The sequence below is a fragment of the Hydra viridissima genome, unplaced genomic scaffold (genome assembly GCF_058129835.1).
Source record: "Hydra viridissima isolate aposymbiotic clone 2 unplaced genomic scaffold, HvirCarnegie_v1 scaffold_9, whole genome shotgun sequence".
NCBI classification, from domain to species: domain Eukaryota; kingdom Metazoa; phylum Cnidaria; class Hydrozoa; order Anthoathecata; family Hydridae; genus Hydra; species Hydra viridissima.
Genome location: NW_028324308.1, coordinates 4,405,994 through 4,422,058, shown reverse-complemented (window position 1 = coordinate 4,422,058; position 16,065 = coordinate 4,405,994). Strand labels below are relative to the sequence as shown.

Below are 16,065 nucleotides of genomic sequence, written 5' to 3'. Positions count from 1 at the left end.
ATTTTTTCCATAAGAAGAGTTAGGTTGGTGAAGCAATAAAGGATTTTCTGAGCAGTATTCTCAAAAAGCATGTAATATTTTGGAACCTCAAGTTCAATAAGAACATACACTTTAAATAGGTAAATATAAACATTTATATTTAATAAAAAAAAACTACTCTTTTTCGCTAAATATAAATGTTTATATTTACCTGTATATTTTTATCTATTATCGGCATTTTCAATAAAAACAAAGTCGGCCTTTGAAAACGGAATACATAACGTCAAATTCTTAATGCAATCAATCCTGCGACGTGAATACACGTCACACGCATTTAAACAAAACAAAAACATAACAAAAAAAAACAAAAAAAAACGAAGATTTCTCAGACTGGGCTTAAATCAGCCGAGTTATCCTAACGAAAATGAAAATTGGAGTAAATACCCATGAAGCTTTAAATGAACGCAACTTTCAAATTTCACTTCATTTCATGCAACTTACAATGCGAACTCTAAAATTTAGAGATCTGGTTAGCGAGTGATAGCGTTTTTGACAGTTTTTTTAAAACTTTTATCTTTAAAAGCTTCCCTTTTCAACTGTCCCATCGGTGCTTATAAAATTTAGTAGAATAAAAAACCCAATTTTCGTCTGAAATTTAGGAAATCATCGCTCAGTTAACTTTACCTAAAGGTGAGGCGTGATATTTACGGAAGTTTGTACACCTACCATTTAACTTTAACTGAAGTAGCTTCTTTTATTTAAGGAAGTTTGTACACCTACCATTTAACTTTAACTGAAGTAGCTTCTTTTATTTAAGGAAGTTTGTACACCTACCATTTAACTTTAACTGAAGTAGCTTCTTTTATTTACGGAAGTTTGTACACCTACCATTTAACTTTAACTGAAGTAACTTCTTTTAACCCTTTGCACTCCGTTGTCGCTGATTTGCGACATTAAAAAGCAAAGCGGTAAATCAGCTGTCGCTGCTACCGCGACATGGTTGTTTTGCTGCCTCGGCGCATTTAACAGTTAGGTAGGCAAAATAGTCTGTGTTTATCTTATAGTGTTTATGATACGTTTATTACGCTTACATTATAATAAGAGTAATAAGTACTCTATTGTTCTTTTCGTTACATTCATAACGTTTTAACCCTTCGTGTAGTGAAGATGTAAAGCGAAAATTTTGACGATAGTTGTGAAACAAGTGATGTGGAAGATGATCTCGATTTAAGTGAAATAGAATTAGAAGATCATTCAGAGACAGATAGTGACGTAATAGTAGTTAGAAAAAAAAAAGAATTGCAATTATTGAACCTGATTCAGAGGACGAAGGTACACCATCTGTAGACGGCGATGTATGGAGTAATAATGAGGGAAGCGACATTTTAATATTTTATTCCTTCCAAAGAAATGTTGTTTCTCTCTTTGCAAATATAACAAAGAAAATAATAAAAATACCATAACAAAGATAATAAAAATGCCAAGACTTAAGTTTATATTGTGTTGTTATTATGCTGAAATTTGTACATGTTTAAAAGTGAAACCAACAAACATTCTATTGTTTTTCAAAAAAATGTTTGTCGAAAAGAACTGTGTAAAATGGTAATTTTTCTGAAACCATTTTAATGCTGGGTGCTACATTTTAACAATAAAGCAAATTAAGTTAATGCAATACTCAGGAAATGCATTGTCTTGTAAACGTACTGCATGTTGGACTTAGAGTAGAAAAGACCATGGGCTTTAAACTTCTAATGAAAATTTTTACAAAACAACACCCTAATTCTAATGCTGCAGTTGCATTTATATTTCGTATTTTTAGTTCTTCCTACCATTTTATTTTACATTCATTTACATAATACTGTCATAGAATGTCGTAGATTAGAAAGAGGATGGATTAGTTTTTGCCTGAATCAAGACAGCGAAAATTGACCGACTTTGAATTAAAGTATTGATCTTCAACAAAATGAAGAAAAAACTGAAAAAATTTTGCTGAATCATTAGTTGAGGATCCTATTCGAAGACAAGGCGACACAAAAAGACTTAAAAATACATAATTGAATCTTTTGCATGAGTATTTAAGTAAAAACTGTTGGCAATGTAAAAATTATGAAACAGCGTAACAAAAAAAAAAAATAAAATAAACCCATCGACTGTTGAAATAAATCTGCATTTTTTCAGTCAAACCGTATTATACTTTGAAATGAGTTTGTCAAGGTTTCTTGAAGTAGTTACTCTGATTCCTCGTTTACCTTCTTCTTCTTCTTCTTTTTTTTCTTTTCAACTTGCACTTCTTCGACGATTTCCTAGATCATTCGAAAAAAATTAAGTTTAATCGTTAGTATATATTAAATATAAAATTAATATAGAGATTTTTATAACTAAAGTGATTCTTTTTTAAATTTATTTAAATAAAGGTGGCTAATTTTTTTTAAAGAAACCTCTTCTTCTGTTTTAACTTTATCCTTTTTTTTCTTTTTCTTTTTTGGAGTTTCTAAATAAACCAAAAAAAAGCATTAAGTAAAGTAAAAAAAAATGAAGTTTTTAAGCAGATGAAAAACAACTGTATGTACCTTCTTCGATCTCTTCTATTTTAACTTCAGCCTTAATTTTACGTTTAAGAGTTGAATCGTTGTTATTGTCGTACACGGGAATCGGTTCGCTAAAAAAATTAAAAAAAAAAAAATTAAAATTCTCTACTTAACATAATAACAGCCATTATGGCTTTGGAAAAGATAATTTCTCAAAAGTAACAACTGTTATTGAGCTTTTAAATATAGTCCAACGAGATAAAAATACATACGTTTTTTGAGAAACAATGATTTTGAGTATAGGAACCAGCTAGCATCTCAGATTACAAGCAAGCTAATTGCTTGAGAGAAGAAAACATCAATGATGCTAGCTAATCAAGATACCTTTTAACTTCAACTTTCGTATGCTTTATTCCTTTTGCACTGCCACTTATACGGGTCATCTATTAAATAATAATAATAATAATAATAATAACAACAACAACAACAACAACAACAACAACAACAACAACAGCAACAACAACAACAACAATGATAACAATAATAAAAATAATGAGCAAAAAATATTCTCTAAAATAAAATCCGATTTATAGATAAAAACTTACTCCACCATCTTCTAAAAATTTTAATCTTGATTCAAGCTTAGCTCTGTTTTCAATAGCCATTTCAGAGTTTATGTCTTCTCCAAGAGCATCATATCTTATGGCCAAAGCAGTTTTTGATGCTAACATACGAGATACCTACAAATATTAATATGCTTGCATGTATCTACTAACTAATACACACTAACATAATAAACTCATTTAAATAGCTACATGAAAATTACCTTGCCCTTCAATTTGGCATTGGACTGACCAACTAATGTTGCATGATATATAAGGCCATATTTTGGGGTGTCATGCTTAGTTTTCAATGCCCTGAAAACAATATATATATATATATATATATATATATATATATATATATATATATATATATATATATATATATATATATATATATATATATATATATATATATATATATATATATATATATATATATATATATATATATATCAATTAGGAGCCAAAAAAACAACTAAAAAAAAACAAAATTACCTGAATAGTGCTTTCTCTGCCCCTAATATTTGGACTGTTGATGCTGGTTGTTTTGCCAAGTTTAGGAGAGACCCTAAAAAATTAAATAGACTACTACTAAAACTCTTCAGACAAAAATTTCACCCATAATTTGTAATCCTAAGAAGTTTTGAGAGAGAAAGAAAGAAAAAACATACAAAAGTAAACTTTTTTTGTCAATTAAAATAATATAAAGTCATGATACAAGAAAGCTTGCAGATTGAAATCTTAATAAAATACTTAAACTAACCTGCATGAGCTATAAGTCTTGCACCAACCAGCTCACCTACCATTATAGTGAGGTTAGGTGCAATGGCTTGCATGCGATTTTTTAAATAATCATATAATGACATTCGATACTCAGCAATCTGTATGATTTGGTCGCACAAAAACTTTATATTGTCAATATCTTCATCTGATATATCAGTACCCATTGATATCTCAGCAGCAGCTTTAACTTCATCTTCTACATCTTCTGGAAGGATACTTGATAAGTCTGTACTTGCTGTCTTTACTTTAAATCCTACAAATACCATTTTTATACAAATTCTTCTTCTGCTTAGTATTTTTTTTATTAAATATTTCCTTAAGAAACTTAAAATACAATTTCTTAAATGTAAAACAAGGAATAAAAAGACAAAATTTAGTTAGGAAAAGTATTCTTTAAAAAAAAAAGTAAAACACCCTAATTAGCTAGGGTAAATACCTATAGCTTTAACAGTTTTGGCATAAGCTAAATTATCGGTAACAATCTTTCCAAGTTCTGGAAAATGCCACCCATACCATTCTCGACATCTCATGATGTAGTTGTTAAGTTCTTTATCCAAATCATCAAGTAGAGATATAGCTTGAACAATCATAGTATCAACTTTATCAGGACTGAATTTTAATTTATATCGAGATAAACTGTGAGCCAAACCAAGGGACATGGCTGTTAGTTCTTTTTCAGTTATTCCTAATTAACAATTATGAGAGTTAACAAAAAAAGTTTAAAACAAGATTTATGGTTTTATAAAAGAATGAAGTAAGTTTTTGTAATGTTGGACCAGTAAAAATTTGAAATTAGGCTCCTACACCAACAATGAAAAATAAAAACAAAACAAAAAACCACTTAAAGTGAAGAAAATAAATTCTCACCTGTGATTAATCCGTTCATTTGGGTCCTAATGCCTCTCATCAACTCATTAACAGCAGTTGAACAAACACAGTTTATGTCAAACTTATCCTAAAACAAAAAAAAATTTATTAAAATTTAAACAAAAGCTTAACTTATTAAAAGCAAGCTGTATTATTGAATTAACAAATTAACTACTACAGAAAAAGAAACAGTTTTGTACCTAATTTTGAAAAAAGAAACTATTATAACTCTCCTGCATAAAAGAAAATTATGCAATTAGCCTTTATTTAGTTTCTTCTTAAATGAAAAATAGGTCTTATAGTGACCATGCTCAGGTTTTAAGTAAGATTAAAAATGCTGTCTTTTTATGCAAGGTTTAAAGCATACATTTATACCCTGTCATACTTTCTAATAGAAATCATAGGATACTAAAATGCTATTAATTATGACCTTAATTAAATTTCCTATCTTTGCATCAGCAACAGCTAGCTCTTCATGCACTTCCTTAGATGCAATTTTCTTCATTATCTTCTTTAGTGATTTTGACATTTTGCCTTCAATTGATGCAGTTGCAGCTATAAAAATTGACCAAAGACATTAAAAAGGTCAAAAAAAGGTGAAGGTTCAAGAGACAATTATTTCAGTTGTAAAGAAAAAAAAAACCATTAAATTTTTCTTATCGAAAACTAATTACCTGCCAATGCTTCGGTTGTATCTTCAAATTTTTTAAAGTGCTTTAATTTGACACTAAAAAGAAAACATTCAAAAAAATTTGAAAAAAAAAAGACCTCTATAAAAAGCAAAAAAAAAGTATGCTTTTAAACAAAGTTAAACAAAATACATTTTGCTTGCTTGTTCAGGAGTTTCAAAGTCTTTGAAGAGATTTTCAACTTGAGATAACTTCTTCTCATCTAGCAACTTAAGACAAAATTGAAACTAATTATTTTCCTTCTTTAATCATTATATTGTATAGTTATTAAAATGATCACTCATCAAATTTGATTCTACTATTTTTCTACTCTATTCAAGGTAGTAAAACTTTATAGATACCATATAAATTTATATTGAAAAGATTGCATAATATGGTAAAAAATCTATTTATTATACCTTGAAAACTGCATAGCCTGCAGGTGTCTCAAATAGGACCAACATCTTTTACTTTGATCAAACACCTATATTAATTTCCTATCTTTAAAGTGAAAAATTGAAACATTTAAATCAATAATCTTTTTCATAAAACTTTGTGGTAGTTTTCCTATGTAAGTAAAAAAATTGAAAATTTAGGCAAAAATGTTATATACTTTTAAAAGACATTTATGGCATAGAACGTAGTGTAAAAGTTATGCTAGATTTGTTTTTGAAGTAAGAAGTAAAACTACTCTTTTCTTGTCAAACACCTGTTTTACCTTGAATAAAACTTTGCTGTTTAGCATTTAACTAGCTTGATTGAAATGTTTTAAAAGTAAAAAAAAAAGTAAAAAAAAAATCGAAACAAAATAATTTCTCCTTTTTATGTTGTTAAACTTCTTAGAATAAGGAAAAAAAGCTCATAGTCTTCCTTTACATTTTATGATTTTATTGGTGATTAAATTAAGAACCCTTAGCAACTTATCCTACTCATGTTACTGCTCCGAAAACTGGCTGTTGCCAAGGGTTACTAGCTGAAATGTTTTGTTTTGCTGCTTTTTTTGCTGTATTATTAAGCAATCTTTTATATGAAAGATAAGTATAAGCTTAAAGTGCTCAACATTTAAAAAAAAAACTATTTAGAGACAGAATTACATTTCAAAAAATCTTTCCAACTGTTTACTGATCTTTAATTTTAAAATAAATAAAAAATATTGCCATACAAAATTTTCATCCTAATTTAAATAAACTTTCTTATCTGCAAATCTATGCATCTTCCTTACTTTGTGTAATAATTCTTTTAAATTTTAAATGTAAATCTTCAGGTATAGGTGCTGCAAGTAATCGTAGGAAATGTTTTCTTTCTTCTTTTGTTAACATACACTGGACAACTTTTTTACCTTGATGACCACAAAACCACATATCAGCTGATATTGTGTTACTTTCTTCTGCTTTAAAATACCATACTATACAGCCCATTTCAATACTACTGAGAGCAACTCTCGTGTTTTCACTAAGCAGTTCAAATGGTACATCGAAATTACTCAATAAAATTAGTATATCATTACAACTAATTGTTATGATTCTATTTGATATAAATTTAATAATAAGATTAATTCCTTCTTGAACCAAACGATACTCAACACCATGATCATCTGTACCAGCTCTTAATGCTGACCGTGTCACAATCCTAACTCCAGTATTAATTATTCTTAAGTTTTTATTTAGAGTCATTATATTATGAACACTTTTCGAAACTAAATATATATGTCTCTTTTTTCCTGTACCTACACTTCTTACAAGAAGTTGCTTTGATGGGAAGTCAGCTGAAATATTGTAGAAAACTTTTATCGCTTTAATTTCTTCATCATCTTGATTCAAAAATATATATGGGTCTTCTCTAATGGCCCCTCTTTTTAATTTTTTTTTGTTAGGTTCTCCTGAGATATTATAGTCTTTTTTATCTTTCAAATCTAAATCAGAATTATCTTTATCTAGATCTTCAGTAGCTGACTCAAAAGAAATTACTGAATCTGAAGGAATACTGCATTCAGTACCTTCAGATTCTTCAGGTAAAACTATATTATTTTCATTTAAAACTTTACTTTTTGTCCAAGGAAGGTCAGCATGCTTTTCTAAAACAGCTATAAAAAATCCACCAGTGTTTTGTAAATGTGGATAGATTCTCATGCAAAACTGTAAGTTTATACTATTTGCTTCTTCAAGTGATGGTGGAAACATACTTTTTTTAATAAGTGATGCATTTCCAGTTTCATCAAAACTTTTTATTTCAATACCCTGCTTATCAAACACTTTCCATGTTAACAGGCCTGGTTTTCGTTTGAGATTAGGAATTTCCTTTGAACAATCTACTAACTGAACTGTACTTCCTAATCTTAACAAAACAGCGGATAAAACAGCCTCATTCTCAATTGGGTTGAAAGAACATGTTGAATAGACTAAGCGACCACCAACATTGAGTAATTCAAGGCCTCTAGTAAGTATTCGTATTTGAAGTTGATGTAATGCAATACCCAAATGTGGGGTCCATTTATTCCAAATAAGAGGATTCTTTCTTAATGTACCATCACCACTGCATGGGACATCACACAGAACTCTGTCAAAGCTTAAAGTCTCTAAGTCTCCAAAATCATTCCTTAAAACAAGCTTTGGAAAAATTGATGCATCATGATTTGTAATAATAACACAAGGTGTATTTAATCGCTTAGCTTGATGTGTAAGCATATAACACCGCTTGTGATCAGCATCATTGGCAAAGACAGCTCCTGTAGGTAGAGATTCATTCTGGTTCTCATGCATCAATTCAATAATTTGTGCAGTTTTGGAACCTGGAGCAGCACACATGTCTAGAACTAAGTGATGAGGCTTAACATCTAAAAGCATTGGTGGAATCATGCTGACAGCTTCTTGCCTAGTTATTGCTCCACATTCACTATCTTCAACTAAAAAGCAATGCAACTTACGCAGAATATCAGACCGCCTTATAAAACGACGTGACAAATTACTGTTCCAAGCTAAGTCATCTGGGTACCATGTAATTGGCTCCAGAAATAAGTCTTGCTCATTTTCAGGATCTTCTTCTGTTTTTTCAGAAGGAATGGCATCTTTAATATCACTTGATGTTATCTTATTAATATATCCATCTTTTAGACTTTTCAGTAGATCCTTAGCATGTCCTCTAATCTTTGTTATACGAAATGTTGAAGGCAAGTCTTTACGACATACATCAATAAAATGATTCCATTCACTGTCATCAAGAATGTTCTGTGCCTAAAAAAAATTTTTAATTGGTGAATTATAAAGAGAATTTTAAGTAGAAAAATTAAAATAGTACTAGACTTGAATTATGTCTTAGGTAATCTTGACAAGCTTATTTGAGATACTTGATATTTATCTTGACACCTTATATTAGTTGAAAGTATCTTGAATACATTATAAGCATATTATATAGTTACTGTTAAGACAAGATCTAGACTTGTACAATTTGTGATCTTTTAATGATTATAAAAAAATTCATTAGAACAAGCTCTGATTAAAAAAACGTGATAAGTTTAACACATAATACTTTTAGTTTTAACACCTTTTATCATCACTTTTTTTTATTATTTATTACTACTTTTTTAAATATCAATAAGAATCTAAAAGACCTTTTACTGCATGCAATTTGTATTTAAAATCATTTATTTCACATATTTCTTTTCTTAAATTTCTTACAAACAAAAAAACTGATTCAAAGATCATATATATGCACACATATATACGTTCCCTGAGGTCGTTTTATATGTTTATATGAGTGTGTAGTGTTAGGATTTGATCTCCGAAGTTAGAAACCCGAACTCTGTTAGATGCATTTTTGTATTTAGAAGTAAACCAAAAGAGGTCTACCAAATATATTTTCATCTTACTAGACAAAAACAATTAAAAACTTTAAGGATTTTATAGAAAGCTTTTTAAGAAGAGAAATATTTTGAAATCAAACAAAATAAAAGGGCCTTATACTTTGTAATAGCTTTCCATTAATATATTTTCTTTTATAATATCTTTCCATGATAGATTCTCTCGCTTTTTATCAAGCTCCTTCTTTTTTCTTTTTCCCATTTTTAACGTTAATTAAACGCTTCTACAAGCTTTGAACGTCTATAGGACTTTTCAGGTTTTAAGCACTTTTAAAGACTCTACGAATATACATCACATGGCTGTAACTGCAGCATGGCAGTTATATACGCATTAAAATTACAGACAGCAGAAAGGTTATTAACAATCTTATTTTTGTAATATAAAAATATTTTTTTAAAAATTTATGTAATGTAAAAATATATTATATCTAAAAAATATCAAACTAACATTTATAAAAATAATTTTAAAATTTTTAAGTGATTTTTAACTTCAGACTGTAAAATTATTATCCAAAAGCAACCTAACGAATTATTTACTAAGGGTCTGCGTATCATTTCATTTCTGTATCGTTATCATTCCGATATGATAGCGGAAAAAAATGTCATCGGATTGACGAGAATTCCGGTATATACCGAAATTTAAACGTTAAGTACTTTTTTTTTCCGCTATCATATCGGCATGATTAAAATAAGGAAATGAAACGATACGCAGACCCTTATCATTTACCCTAATGATGAAAAACGTTCATCATGCCATTACCACAAATAGATTACACCTTTTCAGTTAACTTTTAATCAATACTTGTTTTATGACATGGACGCAGTTAAGATTTGTGTTATGAGTAAAAGTTTTTCAAAAAACAAAGGGTTGCACCCTACATCACCAAATTCGCTGAAATTTGGCACAAATGTTTAGACACATAACTTAGGAGAAACTGTGAATTTTTTTCAAAAATTTTTTATTCCTTGAAGAATTACAGCAACTTAAAGTTTGTTAGATTTTGACTGAAAAATGAGGGGGGAAAAGTGCCGGAAATGTGTCCTTTTACTATTACCCTTATAAGGTGCTTGTAGTAATTTTGCAAAGCTAAAATTTGGTACCAAAGGAGTTTGAATCCTGTTTAATCTGAAAATTATAGATTTGTATCTCTCAAAACAACAAAATATAGTTTATTTCAAGATCTACAAAACGCACCATCTAATTATAATAAAAAAGAGCATTGACAACTATAACTCTAGAAAAAATCTGACTGATAGAAAAAACTTTTGGTTTTAATTTTCTTAAAGATTAGACATATATCTACTTTACGAACCAATTTTGTTTTGGCCTTATGTTTTGCTGAGGAGTTATTGATGTTTTGGTTTTTCAATTTTTCTGAAGAAATTAAAAAAAAAATAAGTAAGCAAATTCATTTTGGCTTTGAACTAAATACAATTATATTTGTTTTTAATCAAATTTTGAGTCAGTTAATTAAAAAAACAACAGAATGTGTTATGTGATTTAAATTTTTACAAAGTTGTTACAAAATATTGTTAAATATTTTGTAAACATATAAATTTGTTATTTTCATTACATAACAGTTATGTTATTTGAATTGTTATTTTCATTACATAATTCTTATGTCATTTGCATTGTTATTTTCATTACATAGTAGTTATGTAATTAAATTAAATAATATTATGCAATGTTTTTTTTCTTATTGATTGTTTTATTGTAATAAAATAGTGATTATCTCATCAATAAACTAAGTAATAAAATGACAAGTGTACATAATAATATCCAATAAATATTACCTTGTTAAATTATATAACTAAATATAATTATATTTAGTTATAATCTACTTTCACCCTAATTTTTGGTAGATAATTAGTAGAGAATTGACAATAATTAGTAGATAATTAGGCATTTAAAGTATGTCTATTAAAACTAATAGCTATTTGTTCAAGCAAATGTTCTTTATAAATAAAACTTTATTTTTATTTTAATCATGTTGTTTGTGTTCAAGTGTACTTTGCTCATTAGGAATATTGTATTGAAGATTTCTTCTATTTAAGTGTTTAGATTATAATTCCTCATTATAGTTTTATATGGATAACAAAATCAATTGTTCATTTGTAAATGATTATGGAGCTTGTTATAAACAATCATATACCTAAGTAAGAAATCTGATTGAAGATATTGACAGGAATGATCTTAAATTACTTGTAAAACGAACAAACTTGAAAGAAGAACAAATTACTAATATATGCACACATCATCGTGATATGTTAATAGTGAGATATAAGAGTAATCAGAAAAGTTGCTGTAATCCATTTCTGACTCACAAAAAAGCGTGTAGAGGTAAAAGTTTATCCATTTACATTTTAATGGGTAATACCATTCTTAATAAGTTGTTTATTAGGATTTGTTCATTGTTTTATAATAATAGTATAATTAATGTTATAGTATTTGAGTAATATAGTACATTTTCTTTTCAGCATCTCTACGTGTGATTACAATGCATACTGTATTAGAAGCAGAAACCATAGGTTTAAATCTTATACCTGGAAAAAAGTTGTGTCCAAGCTATCGAAGTAAAGTTATGAAACATTTATCAAAAAATATGAGTGAAAATGATGAAGATTTTGATATTGTTATTGAAACATCTATTCAAAATAAAAAAGAGGGTGTAAATACACACTTTACAGTTGCTGGAATATCTCCTATTAAGGTCAAAGGATTGCATAAGTCAGGTAAAATTAGAGAAAGCAAACGAAAATTGACAGCATTAACAACCTCCATTAAAAAAAAAAGTAGCCACTTCCCTTAATATACCAGAAGAAATTTTTGAAGAACAGTCAGGTTTCGGTAATGAGTATATGGAAAAGGCAAACTTGTTTGATAACATGATAGTATTGTAAGCTAATAAAATTGCAGAGTCTACAGCAACATCTAAAAAAATACAACTGACAACACTTGCTCCAACTGACTGGTCAATAAAAATAGTTTCTGAAATATTTCATGTAACAAACTATGTAGCTCGAACTGCACGTAAATTAGCATTAGAAAAAGGTATTTTAGCCATGCCTAATACTAAATTAGGGAAAGTTCTTCCAAATGTAACAGTTCAACTGGTCAAGTCTTTTTATGAAGATGATGAATATAGTTGTATAATGCCTGGTAAAAAGGATTACGTAAGCATAAAGAAAAATGTTCACATGCAAAAACGTTTGCTATTATGTAATTTAAAGGAATTGTTTGTTGCTTTCAAAACCATGAACCCAGAAATCAAAATAGGGTTTTCAAGGTTTTGCACATTGCGACAAAAATGGTGTATTACTGCTGGTGCTTCAGGAACACATTCAGTATGTCTGTGCTATTCATCAGAATTTAAAACTGCTTTTACATCCTCTTGGTGTGACATATAAAGAACTGTTACCTTATATTGTATGTGACATGACTAATAAAGACTGTATGATGCGTAAATGTGAAAGATGCCCAGCAACTATGAATGCATTGGTTGAAAAACTTTATAATTTAATTGGAGAGTTTGAAGATGACGATGAAGTAGAATTTGATTAGTTGACAACAACAGATAGGTCAAACTTAACACATAATAAAGAGCCAGTGTCTGAATACATTGACTTAGTATGTAAAAAACTGACTAAACTTGCACCGCAGTCATATTTACCTAAGAATCAAGCATCATACCTGAGATCAAGAAAGGAAGATATGAATGAGTTAACATCATTATTTCTGGTTGATTTTTCAGAAAACTATAAATTAGTTCAGGATGAAGTACAAAGCTTTCATTGGACAAATTTACAATGTACACTACATCCTGTGATTATCTATTTCAAAAAAGAAGGTTTTCTCAATCACAAATCTTTTTGTATTATTTCAGATGATATGATGCATGGTGTGAACATGGTTTACAAAATTATTGATGTTGTCAGCAATGATATTAAAACAAATCTACCTCAAATAAAAAGTATTGAATACTTTTCGGATGGGTGTGCAGGTCAATACAAGGATTGTAAAAATATTTTGAATCTTTGTTTCCATCTTGAAGATTTTGGTCTTTCTGCTAAATGGAACGTTTTTGCAACTAGTCACGGTAAGCAACCTTGTGATGGGATAGATGGTACAGTCAAACGTTTAGCAACACTAGCAAGCTTGCAAAGAGATATGGGTAATCATATTTATCTCCACAAGCAATGCTCAAATATTGCAATGAAAACGTTGAAGGTGTACATTTCATTTATATATCATCAGAAGATTTAACTTTGGTGAGAAACACTCTTAAGGAATGATTGGATACTGCAAATACCATACCTGGAACACGTAGTTTCCGTCAGTTTGTACCACTTGGCCATCAAAAGGTTAAAATATATATATTTAATATACCTTTTATCATCTTTAAAAAATATGCATAATTTTTTATTGATAAACTCAAATAGATTTTTTATTTGTGTGGAATCATCCTCAAAAATATTTTTGTTTTATTTTGGACTTACAATTTTTTTTTAATGCCTTTAAAAAAACATGTTTGACAAAATAAGTAAAACGGAATAAATGTTGCTTTTTTTTTCTAGATAGGTGCAAAGCTATGCAGTGTTGATGAAGATTTTGCTTTCATTCATGATTTTGGAAACATCCCTGTAACAACTGTATACTTAGTACCAGGTGATTATGCCTGTGTTTCCTATGAGTAAAAGTGGTGGATTTAGCCAAAGATGATGTAAAAGTGGTGGATTTAGCCAAAGATGACTTGAAAAAAATTGTTCTCCTTAGGAAATAGAGATTTTTTATATTTAAACTAATTTCAAGTTTGTTGAGTCTGATATGTCCTATCCATACTTTTTTTTAATCTTTTATTTTTTGTACAATTTAAATAATGTGAATGAAAAGCATATATAAAATCATTTAAATTGAGTATTCATTTTTCAAAAGGTTTTTTTATACCTTATTATTTTGTTCTAAAAAATTAATAAAAATAATTAAGTCACTAAACTATTAATTTCTAATTTGATTAATTTGTAAAAAATTGGGATAGATTGCCTGATTTTTAAAATATCAAAAAATTTTGTGTCCATATCAAACCTTAACAACTCCTCAAGTAAACGTAAGGCCAAAACAAAATTGGTTCGTAAAGTAGATATATGTCTAATCTTTAAGAAAATTAAAACCAAAAGTTTTTTCTATCAGTCAGATTTTTTCTAGAGTTATAGTTGTCAATGCTCTTTTTTATTATAATTAGATGGTGCGTTTTGTAGATCTTGAAATAAACTATATTTTGTTGTTTTGAGAGATACAAATCTATAATTTTCAGATTAAACAGGATTCAAACTCCTTTGGTACCAAATTTTAGCTTTGCAAAATTACTACAAGCACCTTATAAGGGTAATAGTAAAAGGACACATTTCCGGCACTTTTCCCCCCTCATTTTTCAGTCAAAATCTAACAAACTTTAAGTTGCTGTAATTCTTCAAGGAATAAAAAATTTTTGAAAAAAATTCACAGTTTCTCCTAAGTTATGTGTCTAAACATTTGTGCCAAATTTCAGAAAGTTTGGTGATGTAGGGTGCAGGTTTGTGTTTTTTTGTGTTTTTTGAAAAATTTTTACCCTTATGAGAATAGTTAGGAGCAAATTGTTGAATTTAATGTAACCAAATAAAGACTACATTTTATATACATATTAGATAAACACAAGAGCAGCAAAAAAGTTGCTTGGAACATACATCATTTCAATAATAATAACTAATGCAATTTAACTACTCCGAATATATCAAATACTTATTTTTTGTGAAATTCATGGAGACAATTTTTGTTCTGAGTCTGTTAAAGAGCTATTTTTGCATTTCATACAAATCCAGTCTTGCAGAATCTACATCTGTTTTTTAAATATCTGTTTTCTGGCCAATGATCTATGTTGTCATAGCAAATAGGGGAGAGCGGGGAGAAGTGGGACACGTTTTTTTTTTCAGGATAATTGCAATATCTTTTTTATTTGATGTATGAACTGAATCAAACTAGTCTTAACAAATAAAGCAATATTTGGGGCACCAAATGCATCCCCTAAGATTGACAGAATGTTTTAACAAAGTATATATTTTTTTAGTTTAAGAGGAACCCTGCTATTGGGGTAAAGTGGGACAAGTGTGCGGCAGAAGCGGGACATTTGAGGAAATAACTTTATTTACATATGCTTTCAAATTATTGATGTAAAAAGAACTCTCAATTTGCTCCAAATAATAATGATGAATCAAATCAAACTTAACTTTAATAAAGATCTCTCTTTCTAAATTTTGCTTTAAATCAACTGTATAAGAATTAAAACTAAAATTAAATATTTCAACTAAACGTCTCAATATTTTTATTTTGAAAACTATAAAAAACAGTAGCTAAAATGTTCTAGAAATTTCCGCAACAAAATAACGCAAAACCGTTAAGGAGAAGTGGAACAGCGACTTTTTTCTTTGTCCCGCTTCACCCCTATGTAGGGAAGACAAAATAAAACTAAAATTACATCCACGCAGTTAAAGCTAAAATATAAATTTAATTACTAAATGTTAGATAAGTGCATTTCCCTATAAAATAAAAAGAAGTGCAATAACTGTCTAAAATAAATACATACACGAGTTACAAGGCTGTCAGCAAAAGTACTTTTTTGGGGTACTTTCAAAAAAAGGGGTTTTCACCACGCGCAGGGACGAGAAACGATGTCTAATAAAAAGAGCACATGAAATCTATACGTTTACATTAAATAATAGTAATTTGGCGCTGCTGCGAAATAAAA

The 16,065-nt window shown here is 28.8% G+C and overlaps 2 protein-coding genes and 1 pseudogene across 3 annotated transcripts; 1 reads left to right on the top strand and 2 right to left on the bottom strand.

The window, feature by feature from the left end:
* Positions 1 to 2,026: 2,026 nt before the first annotated feature.
* Positions 2,027 to 6,306, bottom strand: LOC145186204 (nucleolar protein 58-like). Its single transcript, XM_090096887.1, has 14 exons — positions 5,850 to 6,306; positions 5,584 to 5,660; positions 5,437 to 5,489; positions 5,193 to 5,317; positions 4,763 to 4,850; positions 4,332 to 4,580; positions 3,876 to 4,148; positions 3,608 to 3,680; positions 3,334 to 3,424; positions 3,113 to 3,247; positions 2,892 to 2,950; positions 2,550 to 2,638; positions 2,418 to 2,470; positions 2,027 to 2,282 (listed from the first exon to the last, which is right to left on the bottom strand). The coding sequence occupies exons 1-14, from the start codon at positions 5,892 to 5,894 to the stop codon at positions 2,208 to 2,210; spliced, it is 1,485 nt and encodes a 494-aa protein (XP_089953013.1). The 5' UTR covers positions 5,895 to 6,306; the 3' UTR covers positions 2,027 to 2,207.
* Positions 6,307 to 6,507: 201 nt separating this feature from the next.
* LOC145185958 (RNA cytosine-C(5)-methyltransferase NSUN2-like) lies at positions 6,508 to 9,616 on the bottom strand. The gene is made up of 2 exons (XM_090096886.1): positions 9,390 to 9,616; positions 6,508 to 8,660 (listed from the first exon to the last, which is right to left on the bottom strand). Exons 1-2 carry the CDS (start codon positions 9,486 to 9,488, stop codon positions 6,636 to 6,638), a joined length of 2,124 nt encoding a protein of 707 aa, XP_089953012.1. The 5' UTR covers positions 9,489 to 9,616; the 3' UTR covers positions 6,508 to 6,635.
* A 1,232-nt stretch (positions 9,617 to 10,848) lies between these two features.
* On the top strand, positions 10,849 to 14,197 carry LOC145188257 (uncharacterized; annotated as a pseudogene). The gene is made up of 3 exons (XR_016455933.1): positions 10,849 to 11,627; positions 11,765 to 13,648; positions 13,862 to 14,197. The product of XR_016455933.1 is annotated as an uncharacterized LOC145188257 (transcript).
* Positions 14,198 to 16,065: the final 1,868 nt, after the last annotated feature.